The sequence below is a fragment of the Zalophus californianus genome, chromosome 14 (genome assembly GCF_009762305.2).
Source record: "Zalophus californianus isolate mZalCal1 chromosome 14, mZalCal1.pri.v2, whole genome shotgun sequence".
Lineage (NCBI taxonomy): Eukaryota > Metazoa > Chordata > Mammalia > Carnivora > Otariidae > Zalophus > Zalophus californianus.
The window spans coordinates 40,547,041-40,564,100 of record NC_045608.1 but is presented as its reverse complement, the minus strand read 5'-3'; the positions used below and the strand labels follow the sequence as shown (position 1 = coordinate 40,564,100).

Genomic DNA, 17,060 nt, shown 5'->3' with positions numbered 1-17,060 from the left:
GGTTTGCCCTGTGCTCTCACTTCTCTGACTGATTGAAGAGTTGTTGATTTTTCAGTTTGTTACCTTTTTACTTTTTAGGACAGAGTGACAGCTTCTAAATTCCTTGCGTGCTGGACCAGAAACCACCTCTTATCCCTCTTTTTACATGGAAGGAAACCAAGGTACAAAGCTATTTATTAATTTGATCAAGGGCCCCACCTGGCATGCAGTGGAGCCAGGATTTGAATCTAGGTGTTCTGGCTCAAGAGTCTGTGCTCTTAACAACCACACCATTAAGGACAACAAGCAGGTTGGGCCAGTGGGGAAAGGAAGAATATGTTTTCTTATCATGAGTCATTCGTGTCTCCTACGTTAACATTTTCAAAAAATTTTCCAAAACACTTAAAGGAACAAGTATCAGAATGGTTGGCTTGAAAATAATGATTACTAAAACTTGAAGTAGATACAGTGAGTAAATACTTTAGAGTAAAAAAAAAAAATCACTCCTGGGCGCCTGGGTGGCTCAGTCGTTAAGCGTCTGCCTTCGGCTCAGGTCATGATCTCAGGGTCCTGGGATAGAGTCCCACATCGGGCTCCCTGCTCTGCGGGAGGCCTGCTTCTCCCTCTGCCACTCCCCCTGCTTGTGTTCCTGCTCTCGCTATCTCTGTCTCTGTCAAATAAATAAATAAAATCTTTAAAAAAAAAATCACTCCTAAACCTACCATCTTTACAGATTACATTTCGGTTTGGTGTCCATCTTTATGGACTACGTGGATATTGTGTATTCAGCTTTTTCACTTAACATTGTATCATGGCGATTTCCCCATGTTTCTGTATCTTCTTTACAAAATACATTTAATAGCTATTTATTCTACCTTGGTGATGTGCTAAAATTTATAAAAATATTCTCTTAATGTTTGACGTTTGATAATTATTATTTTTCTTTTACAATGATAGATAATGTCCCGCAATTGGTTTCCTTCCTTTGAGTAATTTCATTCAGGACAGCTCCATGAATGTGTGTATTGGGTCACTGGGTATGGATACATATATAACTATTGCTGACTTTTGTCATATTAGTTTCCACAATGGTTGTGTGGATTTTCTGGGCTTCCAACATTGTATAATTTTATGAAATTATAGAAAATATTTTATATACATATATTGAAAACCTCTTAGATACAAGTGCAGTGTCAATACCAGACGGATCTGAAATTACACATCTTCTATAAACGGATGCATAACCTTTTTCCAGATACTCAGTTTATGTTGCATGCAGCCTTGCATGTGGGAGGCAGTCTGTAGATATTTATTGGATGGATAGATGGATGGAGGGATGACCTCCAACTGATTCCTTCTAATTAACACACAGAAAGTGAGTGGCAAAGTTGAGATGATACTCTAATTTATAATATAGAGCTCTTTCTCCTACTTTAACTGCGGTTCTACTTCATTCACCAATATATATTGTATACTTAGTATGTGAAAACAGAGTTCTAGATGCTGGGGGTACTACTATCAATAAAACATAGTTCTACCCATCATGTACCTCACAGTTTGATTGAGAAACTCACATACCTCTCTAGAACAAGTTCTCATTCATAAAATGAATGTAGTGACTTCAGAAGTTCCTTCTAGTTTCTGAAACTCTAAACTTCCCAATTCTAGATATTAAGACTCTAGAGTAAGATTATTTTAAAGAGCAATCTAAAGGAACTGGTGATTCAAGATAATGATAGAGCTTCTCTTTTCTCCTTCCTTCCTTCCTTCCTTCCTTCCTTCCTTCCTTCCTTCCTTCCTTCCTTCCTTCCTTCTTCCTTCCTTCCCTCTTCATCATTGAGTGCATACTAAACACCAAACACAATCAAGTGCTAGGAATAAAAATAGGAATAAGATAAGTCCTCCTCTCTTAAAAAGTCTACAGTCCAAAATGGGAAGGTTTTTTGAAGAATGGTTTGGCAACACAACAGTACTGCACACAGTGTTTATGTGTATGTGGATGTGACGTGTTTACTCTAATATTCTAGCAGAAACTTAAATTGAGTGGTTCCAGTATTAAAGTAGAGGAGGGAATCAGCTAAGTGCTTCCAAACTTAATGGAAAATATCGCTGAATCTTGTAGGTTTATGTCAGGGGAAAATACTGGTTCCATACTTGCCAATATTAAGATGAAAGAGGACAAATGCAAATGGACTCACCACTTCTCTTCTTCTACTTGCACTCCTACGGACTGGAACTTACTGGGTGCTTTATTTTCCCCTGTTTTGTCAGGCTCTTCAGCATCATCCACCTGAAGAAATAATCAGATAGTCAGAGGTACCCGATTTTAGTCATCTTGCTTGAAAAACAAATGTCACATTTTATCAGAAACATCTGCAGTACTACTGGAATGTTTGGTGATTTGTAGCCTTTTTGTTCAGTGTTTGTGTATTGATGAAGGCCATCAACTACACTGTTAGCATGTGCTTTGACTCTGCTGATCTTAGTAAAATGAAACTGTATTCACTCTTAAGATAAATGTCTATGATTACTCCATAGATTTGTGAGTATGTGCTTACCTGTAAACACTATATTAGAAAGGAGCACTGCATGGAAATGGGTTCTTGGAAGTTTTGAATTTGCAGATAACAAAATACAAAAGAAGGAAGAAATTTCATTTATTGTAGTTAGAATTGTTGATACTGAGAGATTTAGGTACTAACTTTTTAAGATAAACTATATAGTATCTTCATTTTTTCCCCCTTAAACTAAGAAATCGACTTTGAATATCATGCCATGGTTTCTAAATAGCTATGTATAGACTACAGTTCACATAGAAAATGTGTCTATATTTAAATGATAGCCTAGGGGCTCCCGGGTGGCTCAGTCGTTAAGCGTCCTCTGCCTTCAGCTCAGGTCATGATCCCAGGGTCCTGGGATTGAGCCTCCCCACCCCCAATCCGGCTCCCTGCTCTACGGGAAGCCTGCTTCTCCCTGTCTCTCACTCCCCCTGCTTGTGTTCCCTCTCTCACTGTGTCTCTCGCTGTCAAATAAAATCTTTAAAATAAATATAAATGAGAGCCTATGGGACAAACCTAAATTTGAAATAAATCTTATGACTATGGAGAGCAATTAGATTTTTTCCTCTTTTTTCTGTGTATTAATAAATTATTTTTTCTAAAAATAAAAACAATTTAATTAAGTAATATGAAATTAAAATACATAAATATAAAATGTAGAAAGATAAAGCCCCTTAAGAATCACTTTCAAACTTTGCAGCACATTTGTACATCTATTAATATGAACCAGCTTGGTGCCCCTATTATTTGTTTTTTAAACTTTGCCCTTCCTTGTACAGAATCCTGAAATCACTATATAGTGAATTTTGTATGGCTTGGAACAGACTTCTTTACCCTGAACATATTTTTAAAAGTATTTACTCTTATGCTGTCATTTTTCTTTTTCATATTTAGTTCCTAAATCCACTGTCCTGAAATGTTTGTGCTTAAGAAACAAAGTAGAGATTTAACATTTTTTTTCCTACATGGATCATCAGTTGATCTGGCTCCTTTTATCAACTAATTCAATTTTTTTTTAATTTGAGATGCCAACTTTATGTTCTACCAAACTTCACCTATACATTCCCATGTATATAGCCTTGTTTTTGGTCTACTGATCTGGTCTTATTACTCCTCCCATTTTTTTTCCTAATCTAATTTTAAATAAATTTGGTATTTTCTATGGCATGACTCCTCCTGTAATTCTTTTTTTAATGTAATTTTTAAAATTCCTGTGTTATATTGGAGTATTAACTTCTAAATAAATTTAACATCAAATTGTCAAATCTCTCCTTCCAGCTTCTACCTAGTGATAAAACTCACGTTGGAATTTTTATTAGTGTTTTAATTCAGTGTATAACTTTTGAGAGAATTGCTATCTTTATACTATGGAGTATTCCTGTGCAGGAATATTGAATGGAATAGTTTTCCACTTTCAGATCTCTTATGTTTTATTTTTTTTTAAAGATTTTATTTATTTATTTGAGAGAGAATGAGAGATAGAGAGCACGAGAGGGAGGAGGGTCAGAGGGAGAAGCAGACTCCCTGCTGAGCAGGGAGCCCGATGTGGGACTCGATCCCGGGACTCCAGGATCATGACCCGAGCCGAAGGCAGTCGCTTAACCAACTGAGCCACCCAGGCGCCCAGATCTCTTATGTTTTATTTAAGGGAAAGTTTTTAGATTGTTTTCAAATAGGTGTTATTATATATTCTTTGTGAAGCTCAATCCTGTTACAGTTTTTGTTACTAATGTGAATGGGCTTGTTTTGCTCCATTACATTTTCTGTGTATTAATAATATACAGAGGGGAGTGCCTAGGTGGCTCAGTTGGTTAAGCAACTGCCTTTGGCTCAGTTCATGATCCTGGAGTCCCAGGATCCAGTCCACATTGGGTTCCCTGCTCAGCGGGGAGCCCGCTTCTCCCTCTGACCCTCCCCCCCTCATGCCCATTCTCCCTCTCTCAAATAAATATACAAAATCTTAAAAAACATATATATAAATAGGGGTGCCTGCGTGGCTCAGTCGTTAAGCATCTGCCTTCTGCTCAGGTCACGATCCCAGGGTCCTGGGATTGAGCCCCACATCGGGCTCCCTGCTCAGCGGGGAGCCTACTTCTCTGTCTCCAGATCCCCCTGCTTGTGTTCCCTCTCTCTCTGTGTGTCTCTCTCTGTCAAATAAATAAATAAAATCTTGAAAAAAAATAATATACAGAAACATTACTGATATCTCTGTATTTATATTGTATTCTTTCACTCTAGTGAATCCTAATAATTTTTCAGTGGTTTCCATTAGATTTTCTAAGAGGACATACATATTATCCACAAATAAAAGCAATTTTACTCTTTCTTTGGAATATTTAGACCACATTTCACTTTCTTGCTTTGTGTACTGGCTAATGAGGGCAAATAGTACTGAACAAATCTGTGAAAATAGGCACCTATATCTAGCTTCTGAATCTAATTGGAATGTCTCTACCATTTCACCTTTAAATATGTTTAATTAGGTGTCTTATAGTTGTCTTATATCATGTTAATATCATATTAATAGTTGGAATGCCTTCTGAATTTTATTCAATACTATATTTTTTTTTTAGACTTTATCTTTATTTATTTGCCAGAGATAGAGCGAGAGCGAGAGAGAACACACAAGGAGGGGGAGCAGCAGGTAGAGGGAGAAGGAGGCTCCCCGCCCCAGGACCCTGGGATCTTGACCTGAGCCAAAGGCAGACACTTAACCAACTAAGCCACCCAGGCATCCCTCAATAATATATTTCTTAGCATGCATCTTGATATCATATTTTCCCCCTTACAGCTAAAATAACTTTGAATTTCTGTAACATGCACTATTTGGTACTGACATATTATTTTATTTTTATTTTTTTAAAGATTTTTTATTTATTCATTTGAGACACAGAGATAAGATAGAGAGAGCATGAGCAGGGGGAGAGCAGAGGGTTAGGGAGAAGCAGGCGCCCTACTAAGCCAGGAGCCTGATGCGGGGCTCGATCCCAGGACCCTGGGATCATGACCTGAGCTGAAGGTAGACGCTTAACCATCAGAGCCACCCAGGCACCCCTATTTTTCTTTTTCTTTCTTTATTTTTTTAAAGATTTTATTTATTTATTTGACAGAGACACAGTGAGAGAGGGAACACAAACAGGGGGAGTGGGAGAGGGAGAAGCAGGCTTCCCGCAGAGCAGGGATCCCGATGCGGGGCTCCATCCCAGGACCCTGGGATCATGACCTGAGCCAATGGCAGCTACTTAACCAACAGAGCCACCCAGGTGTCCCTCCCAGATTTTATATTTCCTCTTTACTAAATTAGTATTACTAATTTACATGTCTGACTATTTTATTTTGACCTTAAAATTTAACAGCATAAAATTGTCACAAGAATTTTTTTTTAAAGATTTTATTTATTTATTTAAGAGAGAGAATGGGAGACAGCACGAGAGGGAAGAGGGTCAGAGGGAGAAGCAGACTCCCTGCTGAGCAGGGAGCCCGATGTGGGACTCGATCCCGGGACTCCAGGATCATGACCTGAGCCGAAGGCAGTCGCTTAACCAACTGAGCCACCCAGGCGCCTACAAGAATTTTTTATAATTTTAAAAAAGTCTTTCTCATTTCTAATATCATTGATTTGTGTTTTCCCTCTCAATCAGACTTATTTGTTTTTTCCCCAAGAACCAATTTTGGTTTAATGTATCAATTCTACTTTAGTTTTTATTGCTGTTGCTCTGTTTTTGTCTTCCAATGCATATATCTCTACTTTCATCATTAATAATTCCTTTTAACTTATTGTTTGTTTATAGTTTTTTAAATTGAATGTTTTGTTTATATTGTAATATTTCTTGCTTAACTATGAAAGAACTTAGGGCTATGAATTCTTCTGAGATCACAGCTGGGGCCACAACCCATAGTGATGATTTATAGGATTTTTGTCATTTATTTCACAATAATCTTGAATTTCCTCCTTCATCCAAATATTTTTAGAATATTTTAAAATATTTTTAGATGGTAAGCTTTTGTTATCTGCTTAGCATTAATTTCTAGTTTTAATGTGTAATGGTTGGAAACCATGACTGTAATATCTCTTCTTTTTGGAATCCGTTAAAATTTCTCAGGAGTTTTGACTTGAGATAAGTCCCCCTAAAAAATCTCTTCCTGAATATGCACTGATTCTGATTTCAATGACATCAAAACAAAGTTTACAAAGTCTGAATGTACTGAGTACTGTTATAGAAAAAACTATTCATGACACTTGTTAAAGAATTGGCAAGGTACACTTTATTCAGGGGGATTATTGTGATAGACATAGGGACCACAGCGGGCTTGGGCTCAACTCCAAATGCAACAGGAAAAAGTAGGAATTTACAGCCAAGGAGCAGGGTGGGAGGGTGGCAGTGGGTAGAAAATTACAGAGAGGAGACAATCAGGCATAAGAGGGGACCTCAAAGGGTCCTTGCTGAAAGCAGGCCAGGGTGATCAGGCACATCAGCTGGGGGATGATGGAGGATGGGGAACATGATCAGATGAGGAACATGACCAGACACCAGTCCTGGGGCATTCTGGCTAAACCGACTTAGGATTCTCACTAAAATTGGTCAATACAAACATGGACACACAAGTACAAAAGTCAAGGCCCAGTCAGGAAGAGAATTCAGAGCAGCCTGACTAGAGTCAGACCAAGGAGAGGCTCGTTATCAATACCACCTCTACGGCTTTCCTTCATTGGTTTAAGTCCTTTGATTACGAATCAGAGATGAGGTGACTTTTTTATTTCTCAAGGTCCTCTTTTAATTAATAGTAACAACTCACTTGGTTTGTATCATTCTCTGAAATAGTTCACTCAACTTGGCAGTGGGACTCATCTCTTCACATGGGTCATAACATGTATTTCTGTACACTTGGATAGACATTAAAGGAAATAGATAAGTAAATCTTAGGAGTGCAATCTCAGATAACTTAGTTTTCTTTTCTTTTTAATTCAAAGAATGAGAAAGCAACCACATCTTACGTAATGTGAAGATCAAGCTTAAAGCTCTTTTAGGTTGTTCTGCCACATGAGTTCAATGATCATGGAGGGAATTCACCATCTAATATCCGGAGGTGGAGAGGTTAAGGTCTAAAGCTACATGAAACTCATCTGTACTTGAAAAAAAATTACACTTGAGAGACTAAAAGATGGTGTAACCCCCTGCTACCTTCGGGGAAGGGAGTAGGAGTCAGAAGTAGAAAGACAGGGGCATTTCATATTTTGTTCTGTATCCATTCATACCGTATGAATCCTTTATGACAATACCGTATGCATATACTACTTATTTTGTAATTTTAAGAAAAACAAATTAACCTTAACGTGACCCTTGACTTTTTAGAAAGACATACAACTTTGCTCTAAATCCGAAGCAACCAGTTATCCTCCCCCCGACCCTCCCAGCACTAGACCACCAGAAAAAGCACCAGATAAAGTAGTTGACTTGAATTTTGGACCATATTATAAACAATACATACTTCAAGATATTCTAGAATCATATTTAGTGCCATGAAACGTTCTCACTAGAATGCCAACTAAGTATTCTAAGACTTAAGAGTTAAGTGAACTAAGACTACAGATTCACCCTAGCCATCTCAAGTTTTTTAATACACATGCTTATGGTTTATTTATTTATTGGACAAAATGACTTTTTCTGGTGACTTACTTATTGTCTAGCAGCTCCAGGCCCACATTTTATACCCATTTGCTCTGTGGCACTGGGACCAGGACTCTGCAAACTACATTTCCCAGGCTTCGTTGCTGGCCAGCTTCCAGTTATATTTTAACAAAGGAAGGCGGGAGGAGGGAAGGGACTTTCTTTCTGTTCCCACCTTCTGTGGGCATTGCTCCAGCGTACCAGGGCAGCTGTGCTCTAGCTTCTAGCCCTTTTGACCCATGCACCAGAGGTGCTGCTCCCTTGGACATCCCAGCACCAGCTGACCACACCTGCCATGGTGGTCCAAGGCTGGCTGTACTGGGGACTCTCCCCTGAGCTCCTCAATTCTGGGAACCCCACCTTTCCCTTTTTGCTGCCTTAGTCCTAGAAGTGGTAATTGCTTAGTGCATCGTGTTATTGCTCTCTCAACCTTCCCATACCTGTAGAACCAACATTGTGTATCAGACGGCCTCTGTTTGAGAACTGAGCACGGTTTCTGTTTTCCTGAATGGGATTCTAACTGGTTCCATGTGGCTACACACTCATGTCAATGAAAAAGGCTTAGAGTGTCAGCCAAAGTAGGAATGTTACAGCTTTACAATATGGGGTAGTAGTAAAATTACCCAATGAAACTTTGCCCAATGACGCATGGTAGGTATTTCCCTTAAGAACCATGAGAAAGGGAGAAAGAAAGGATGCATGGGTTTCAAGGACGAGGATGGAGGACATTGCAGTCTGTGGATGGAGGACCTTGTACTCTGTGTTCGAGCCCCACCCCGCCTATCTAAACCTACAGCTGCTTCGCATCCAAGTGTTTATCTTCCAAGCTTTAGTCTTTGTATGTAAATTTATCTTTGTGACAAAAATGCACAAATGTCACCACCCTTACATAGTACTTAGGGTAATCTATTTAAATTTGTGAAGTGACTTTTAGAATGTTTCAAGAAATTGCATAGTAATTATATCTCTGTCCTGAACAAAATTAAGAAAACCCTTAGCGGATAAAATTGCAGCAAGTTTGGCTATGATTTTAAAGGACAGTAATAATAATAACTAGATCTACTATTTAGTGAGCCCACTACACTTGGAACTTTACATATATTCTATCCGTCAGGTTTTTTTAAAGATTTTATTTATTTGAGGAAAGAGAGAGAGAGAGAGAGAATGAGCAGGGGTCAGGGGAGACACAGGGAGAGGGAGAAGCAACTCCCTGCTGAGCAGGGAGCCCAGCTGTGGGGCTTGATCCCAGGACCCTGAGATCACGAACTGAGCAGAAGGCAGATGCCTAACCGACTGAGCTACCCAGGTACCCCATGTATCAGCCCATTTTTACTACAACCTATAATAAAATACCCTGTGGAATAGTGACTGTTATTCTCAATTTCCAGATGAGGAAACTAGAACCATTAAGTAATTAGCCTAAACTCACACAGGTTGTAGAGTAAATGATTGTAATATTAGCTTTTGGGCATGGATTAAATTAAAAATGTTGGGTAAGGTTTGGAAACTCTGACCCTAAAGAGGTAAAGGGTGGGAGAGTTCAAGATCCTAGTGTTATATATTTTGGGGATTAGGATTTAAATTGGGTTACAGTATAATAAAATTTGATGACTGTTTTGCATTTTGAATTTTTACTTATTCTTCTCCATCAAAGAAGTGGTGTATAGCATGGTCACATTAAGCATCAAGGTACAATCTAGGCTGTCAATGTAGGATGCGTGGCCTTGGGCAAGTTACTCAACCTCTCTGTGTTCTCATCTATAGGGTAGAGATAATCGTACCACCTATGCCATAGGGTTGTTGTAGGGGCTAAATGAGACAACCACATAAAGTACTCAGTCCTTCCATATAGTTTCTATAGTAGTGAACAGTGATTGAAGGAAGAGTTAGAGCAATTTTTCCACTCACTAAAATATTCAGATATTTAAGTGGCGGGATGGTGTCTGCAACAAAACTTTCTCCCCAACATTACATGTGGATTTCAGAGTAGTTCCATCTGACTGGGTGAAAATGACAGTAATATAAGGTGGATTTCATGTCTATGAATGCTTTATTCTGAGTAAGAATTTTTTGGAGAAGAGGCGCCTGGCTGGCTTGGTAGAGCTTGTGACTCTTGATCTCGGGGTTGTAAGTTCCAACCCCACGTTGGGTGTAGAGATTACTCAAAAAAAAAAAAAAAAAAAAGAATTCTTTGGAGAAGAACCTATGAGATCAACCGGCAGTCTGGGAGGTGATTAAGATGGATATATAGAAGCTTTTAAATAAAATGAACAGTAAGACTGACAAACAACTATCTTTAAAATATGCTATTATTAAGAGTAAAAAGGCAAGATATAGAATAGGGTGAGGTATATGCTAACATCTGGGTGAAAAAAGGGGAATAAGTTAAAATATATATTTGCTTGAATATGCACAAAGTATCTCTGTATGGAGATGCAAATGTTGGTTATATTAATTTTCTCCAGCAAGGAGAACTGACAGGCTATTAAATAAGAATGGGAGGGAGACTAGTCACTGAACGTCTTTTTGTAACTTTCAAATTTTGAGCCAGAGGAATATTTATCTATTGAAAAATAATGTAGGGGCGCCTGGGTGGCTCAGTCATTAAGCGTCTGCCTTCGGCTCAGGTCATGATCCCACGGTCCTGGGATGGAGCCCGCATCGGGCTCCCTGCTCAGCAGGAAGCCTACTTCTCCCTCTCCCACTCCCCCTGCTTGTGTTCCCTCTCTCACTGTCTCTGTCAGGTAAATACATAAAATCTTAAAAAAATAAATAAATAATGTAAAATAAAGAAAAAACTTAACTGAACATTAAGGAAGTAGAAGTAAACTAACATGGTCCGGTGCCAGCTATGGGCCAGATAAGGAAAGTAGATTTTTTTTTTTTTATCATGGGTAATATATACATGACATAAAATTCTTCATCTTAACCTCTTCTAAGTGTATAGTTCCAGCCAGTGTTGAGTACATTCACAATACTGTGCTACCATCACCATCATCCACATCCAGAATTTTTTCATCATCCCAAGTTGAAATTCTGTACCCCCATATGAAGCTGGAATTTGTAAACTCAATCTCAAAATAATTCTGTGAGGGATAGTTAAGGAAACAGGCTCAGGAAGATGGCATCATTTACCTGGGACGGCACAGAGAACCAGCCTCTGCTCTTCCCTACTCCTCCAAATCCCTTGGGCAGTTGGGAGAGCAGTTAGCTTCTAGGGGGAAGTGGGAGTGGGCATGGGGGTGGAGGCTGGCTTTGTGCATGTGCCTCCTGCTGTGTCTTCTAGTACCAGGCACCAATGCCACAAGTTCTGTTAGGAAACTTGACAGCTTGTGCTATGGTAACCTGTAGGTTATATATATATAAAATAAAACCGGGGCGCCTGGGTGGCTCAGTTGGTTAAGCGGCTGCCTTCGGCTCGGGTCATGATCCCAGGGTCCTGGGATCGAGCCTCGCGTCGGGCTCTTTGCTCAGCGGGGAGTCTGCTTCTCCCTCTCCCTCTGCCTGCCTCTCTGCCTGCTTGTGCTCTCTCTCTCTCTCTCTCTCTCTCTCTCTCTGTCAAATAAATAAATAAAATCTTAAAAATAAAATAAAATAAAACCATCTGGGGGCGCCTGGGTAGCTCAGTCATTAAGAGTCTGCCTTCGGCTCGGGTCATGATCCCAGGGTCCTGGGATGGAGCCCTGCATCGGGCTCCCTGCTCCACGGGAAGCCTGCTTCTTCCTCTCCCACTCTCCCTGCTTGTGTTCCCTCTCTGTCAAATAAAAAAAAAAAAGATTAAAAAAAATAATAAAACCATCTGACTCATTGCTACTAGACAAAATTTAATTGCCCTTTAGAAGTGCACTGTGCAGAATGCACTGTGAAAATACATCATCGTTGTGAAAACCTACCCCACGCCTGGCTTTTAGATGTGCCTTAGAGTTGGTTCATTGTGAATAGATTTATTGGCTGCCACGTCAGGAAGTTATTATTCAAAGGGCACCTGCATGATACGGCACAACAAAAAAGGGAGAAAGGCATGACTCTTCTCCACTGAGAGAAGGAAATTTCTAACAGGGTAAGCCAAGCTGAACAGATGTGAAAAACAAGAATCAGTTTGATCTTATCTTTGAGCAGCAGAAAACACTGGGCTGAACTGAGAAGCCTGCTGAATTATCTACCATTTTTTGAAATGCATGATTAAATAACCAACAATTATGCTGAAACTACTGCACATTCTTTGCTCATGAAGCTGTGATGTGAGTGATTGCTTTCTACACTACCAGTCACTTTGGTCTTGCTCCCCTTCACTCCCACGTGTATGAGAAGTGATTCACATTTTTGTTCTCAGATGGTTACTCAATAGTGTTGAACATACTATAACACAACTCAGTAACCCAGGTTATTCTTGGATGTCCACTCCTTTTTTGAGAATCAAAATGTGCATCAGGAATTGAGGGCACTTTGTGGGTGATTGTATTCATGTTCGTTTAGCTATCCCAGTGCTTTGAGTCACGCATTTAATTTAGAGGACAAAAATAGCAGCCTCTAATAATGCCTACAGACAAAATCTCTTCATAATTTTTAAGTCACATTTAACAATGTAGGAATTCCAGAGCCAATCATTTGAAAATCTGGTCCCCCACATGGCCTATCACCCAAAATGGCCAGATGGCAAATCTTCTGGAAAAATAAAAGTACTTAATTTCTTGAGTTTTGGGGTCCCTATTTCAAAGGACAGAAAGGGAGGCTGTTACCTGTATCCCAATAGAAAGACATCGATTTTTCTTAAAGTGATCCTTCTTCCTGTCCTCTGTAGTGACAGTGGCTATGGTGGTCGTGGTAGTGACAGCGGCAGGGTTGTTGCTCATGTGTTGACTTGCAGGGCCGTGGATCTGGGCATTTGCAGCTTCGATGGCGGCTGTCAGAGCCTTCATACTGTCCAGGCTCTCCGTGGAGTTGCTCAGTCCAGACTGGCTGATAATATCTCCTCGCTGGCCCTGTCCATCCATGTAGGCATCCTGGGCAGACTCTGTGCTACTCTGGGCTGTGATAGAAATGAAAGGTTTCGTGGTAGTTCTGGGTGGGACTGGAGGTGGTGTCTTCTTATATGTTGTAATGCAAGATGACACTGGAAGACAGTGAAAACAGAGACACTGTGATTTCTGTGTGGGTTTTAATTTCTGTATTGTAACTAACATCCACTGGAAATCAGGGCACATGAAACACACAAAGATATTGAGCATGAAAACAAGCCTGTTGATAGAGTAAGTGAGATCCCTGCTTCGGGGGTATAGTTGAGCCTCCTATGAGGGGACGCTCCCACAAGACTGAGGGGAAAAAAGACCGGAAAACAGCACCCTCTGAGATGGACGTTTCTGAAATGGAAGTTAATATGAATTAACCTAAGATAGCCATCTGTAGAAATCTTCCCAGGCAACAGTACACCCTGAGAGAGAATGTGTATACATGTAGATAGACCCAGGGTTGTCTCTGCCTGCTCAGGAAAATACGAAATATAGCTAATGTTAAACAACATAACTCGCTGGAGAAGATTGCAGTGGTGGAAAGAAAGCAAAGAGGTTGTGAGCAAGTGTGGTCTGATCCTAACCACAGTGGGAAGTGCCCGGGGGTGGGCAGGGCGGCGCACAGAGCTGTCCCAGCTTCCTGGGCTGTTTCTTCCTTTCTTTCTCCCTCCCTCCCTCCTTCTCTCCCTCTCTTCCTTCCTGTCTTTGTCTCCCCTCCTCCCAGCGCCCTTCCCCTCCCCCCTCCTCCTTCCTTCCTTCCTTCCCACCTTCCTTCCTCTGGATAGATGCTCACTGTATAAACTTCTTTTCTGAAATTTTTTGTTTTTATTTCTGAGCAGAATTGTCCTCTAAGAGGGAATATACTGCACAAAAGTATCCTAATGTAGTCTCCGTCTTTTCTAAATCTGTGGTGGGGGGTGGAGGGGTGGGAGATGGGCTTGTATGAGCCTACTCCGTAAAATGCTGTCCTTCAAGGCAACTTAATCGACTCAGGGGCCTGGGTCTCTGCAGAAAGGGGTCCTTTCTGGACCTGTACAGTTTAGTCAAGATCCTCCCAGAGGCTCTGGCTAAAGTAGCCTTTGCTCTTCTCTCCAACTACCTGATCACAACTCTGAGGTTATAGGAAGAAGATTTACACACTGGTTTTCAGCTTTCCATTTGTGGAGCATGATGTACAAAATACAGATCAGAAAGAATGATTACATTTTCAAGTGAACTCCCTGCCAGAAGAGAACAATTCCTGAACCAGCTTTCTAAAGACTTTTGTTAAGTCCTCTTAACAATGATTCAAACTGTTGTGTTTCTGGCACATCCCTCCCCCCATGCCTTGCCCATTCACAGCAGGCGGTCACTGTTAGACCAAATCAGCCACTCCTGACCACACCATCTCAACCCTCGTTTGAGCTGCCACTGGGGCCATCTCACTAAATTGAGATAACTTGCTTTAATATTTGGATGTTTCCTGAGGCCACTCAAAGACAGTGTCCTATAAGGAACAATAAACAGAAGGATCCTATTACGCTGTCCTGTGGTGCCACTGGCTTGTGATTGGGAGTAATTTCCTTAACCGTAAAAGAGATAGGGACCGAAATATTTTGCTACTTCCTAGGGATTACCTGATGGAACATATATGCCCTGGAGGTGGGGGGTAACGTAAACAATATAAATGTGGCCACCGCTCGGTTACCCAGAATGAATGACTGCCTGAGGCTCACCCTGGGAGAACCTTCCACCTAAGCTTGGTGCGTGGACTCTGTACATCCTTCAGTTTGAACAGGGCTCTCGGCAATTCCCAGCCCAACATCTAGAGTTTTCAGCTAAGGTGCCTTAGAGGTAATACAAGCAGTGCAGGCTCACAGTGCCCACCTGCGAGGGGCAGAGCCAGGAGCAGAGCCACACTGGTCTCAGGTTCCCCCACTAGGCTACAGCGAAGCCCCGGGCTAAGTCATGCAAACCCGTGCACTAATGATTTTTTGCCTCACCCAGTTTAGTTTAGTGTCATGCACCGGCCTACTGAGGAGCTGCTTCCTGCTTCCTGGGAAGGTTTGAAGGGATAACCCTGCTCAGGCCAAGGCTCAGACTGGGTGGGAGGAGGGGTGACCATAGGTAGGACAGGGTCAGTCACTTCAAATCTAGTGGGAAACCAGATCATTTTATTACTTCTCTTAAGACAAGTCATTACAGTGTGAACTCATTAGTTTGTTGAAAATGGATGCTCAGGACATTCGGCCCACTCGTATTCCAAAGAAATGAAATACCCCATTCTAACAAAGAAAGGTCTGATCTCTGGGGGTTGTTTATGGCTTCTTGTTAGTTACCGTTTCCTCTTTCGGTGTGGACAATCAAAACTGCACAATGCAGCCAAATAGAGTATTCTTTCTTTTGCTGTGATTTACGGTAGAAATTTTGCCATGATGTGATGTGTGATATGGGAAATATAGAAAGGAGGGTGTCACAGTATTTCCAGCGTAATGATGGGGTTTGGGGACACTCCCCAGGGCCAACTGCAATTTGGTGCCATCTGGTGGCTGTTGTCAGCTCCCCTCCTGGATCAGTGGGGATAACTGAGTACTTCGATCAATGGGGATGTGCAGGACCGCAGCGGCAATGCTAGGAATCCACTAGGGTTAGACTGGACAGGGAGAATCCTGAGGACGTGGCTTTCCCAATAGGCTGACCCAGCCCCAGTGCCCAAAGGAGGTAAGAATTTGGGATTGCCTCACCTCGAAGAAGGGAGCTGAACAGAAGACAGGAATCACCTGCTATGGTGTTAGATTCAAGGGGCTTCATTATGAGATTTCACTGCTGTGTGGGGCTTGGCACAAATCTGCCACAGTTATCAGAGTTACATTCAAAGAGGCACCACCCATCAATTATCAAGTAGAAATCTAAAAGGAATTCCAATCTTTAAGAATGCCCTCTGCCAGAGAAGAAAGGAGATCCAAGACACAGCTCACATTTCCCATAACCCCCTTCCTTCTCATGCCCCAATTCTTTCGCATACGAGGCTGCTCCAGAAATCAGACAACCAAATTCCCAATTTCTCCCAGCATCACTCTTTCCTGGTTTTGTAGGCCAAATTCTTTCTTCTCTCCTAAGATCTTTTTATTCTCCTAATTCTACTCTCATGATTCAGCACCGTGAATAATTTAGAATCCACTGGAGTCTGAGCGCCCAGAGGGGTGTAGTAGAGTGAGGTTCAAGGAGATGAAACACAAGTAAATAAATCTTGTCTGGTCAAGACAGAAAGAGAAAATAAGTGGCTTATATGCCATCAGTGAAATACTTTTGTTTGAGAGTAACATTCTCAAAACAGTGATTAAAAAATGCAAGTGCTCCTTTTATTCAATTGGAACTTAAAGAAAAGATATTGTACTTTAACCATTATTATTGCTTTCCTTTGCTTGATGTATTTATATGTTCATTTCAAATAAACTGATTTTTTTTCCTTGTTTGGATCCCGATGGTTTACTGCCCCAGCTCAAAGTTGGTGAAAGGACTCCTAATTTATAAGAAGAGTCAGCAAGAGCAGAGTTACCCATTTTGATGGCATCACTTTGATTCAGAGGATACTGCAGAGCATAGAGACGGGAGACCGGCTTTTACATCAAGTTAAGAAATGACTGAAGAAGGAGGAGGGGGAGGGGTGGGGGAGGGGAGGAGGAAAAGAAGAAGAAGTAAAAAAAAAATGAGAACAAATTCCTATCCTATTTCAGCTTCTAGCCAACGATTCAATATTGTCTCTCTTTGCATGGGAAGATAATGCTAGTGTTGAAAGCCTCAGGAAGACCTGTGCCAGGAATTATTTTTTTCTGTAGTGGTGAAGGTTTTCTGAAAAAAATCTA

At 40.9% G+C, this 17,060-nt stretch overlaps 1 protein-coding gene across 11 annotated transcripts in view; it reads right to left on the bottom strand.

Annotated features, from left to right (window-relative positions):
- DLGAP1 (DLG associated protein 1) overlaps positions 1–17,060 on the bottom strand; it is a 932,188-nt gene that overhangs the window by 52,107 nt on the left and 863,021 nt on the right. For 8 of the 11 annotated variants that reach the window (XM_027575619.2, XM_027575617.2, XM_027575618.2 and 5 more), the window contains 2 exons: positions 12,946–13,319; positions 2,178–2,269 (listed from right to left, as the gene is read on the bottom strand). In XM_027575619.2, the coding sequence (XP_027431420.1) occupies positions 2,178–2,269; positions 12,946–13,319 (466 nt within the window). The remainder of the gene's footprint in view (positions 1–2,177; positions 2,270–12,945; positions 13,320–17,060) is intronic. The other 3 variants (XM_027575621.2, XM_027575622.2, XM_027575628.2) reach the window with 1 other exon arrangement.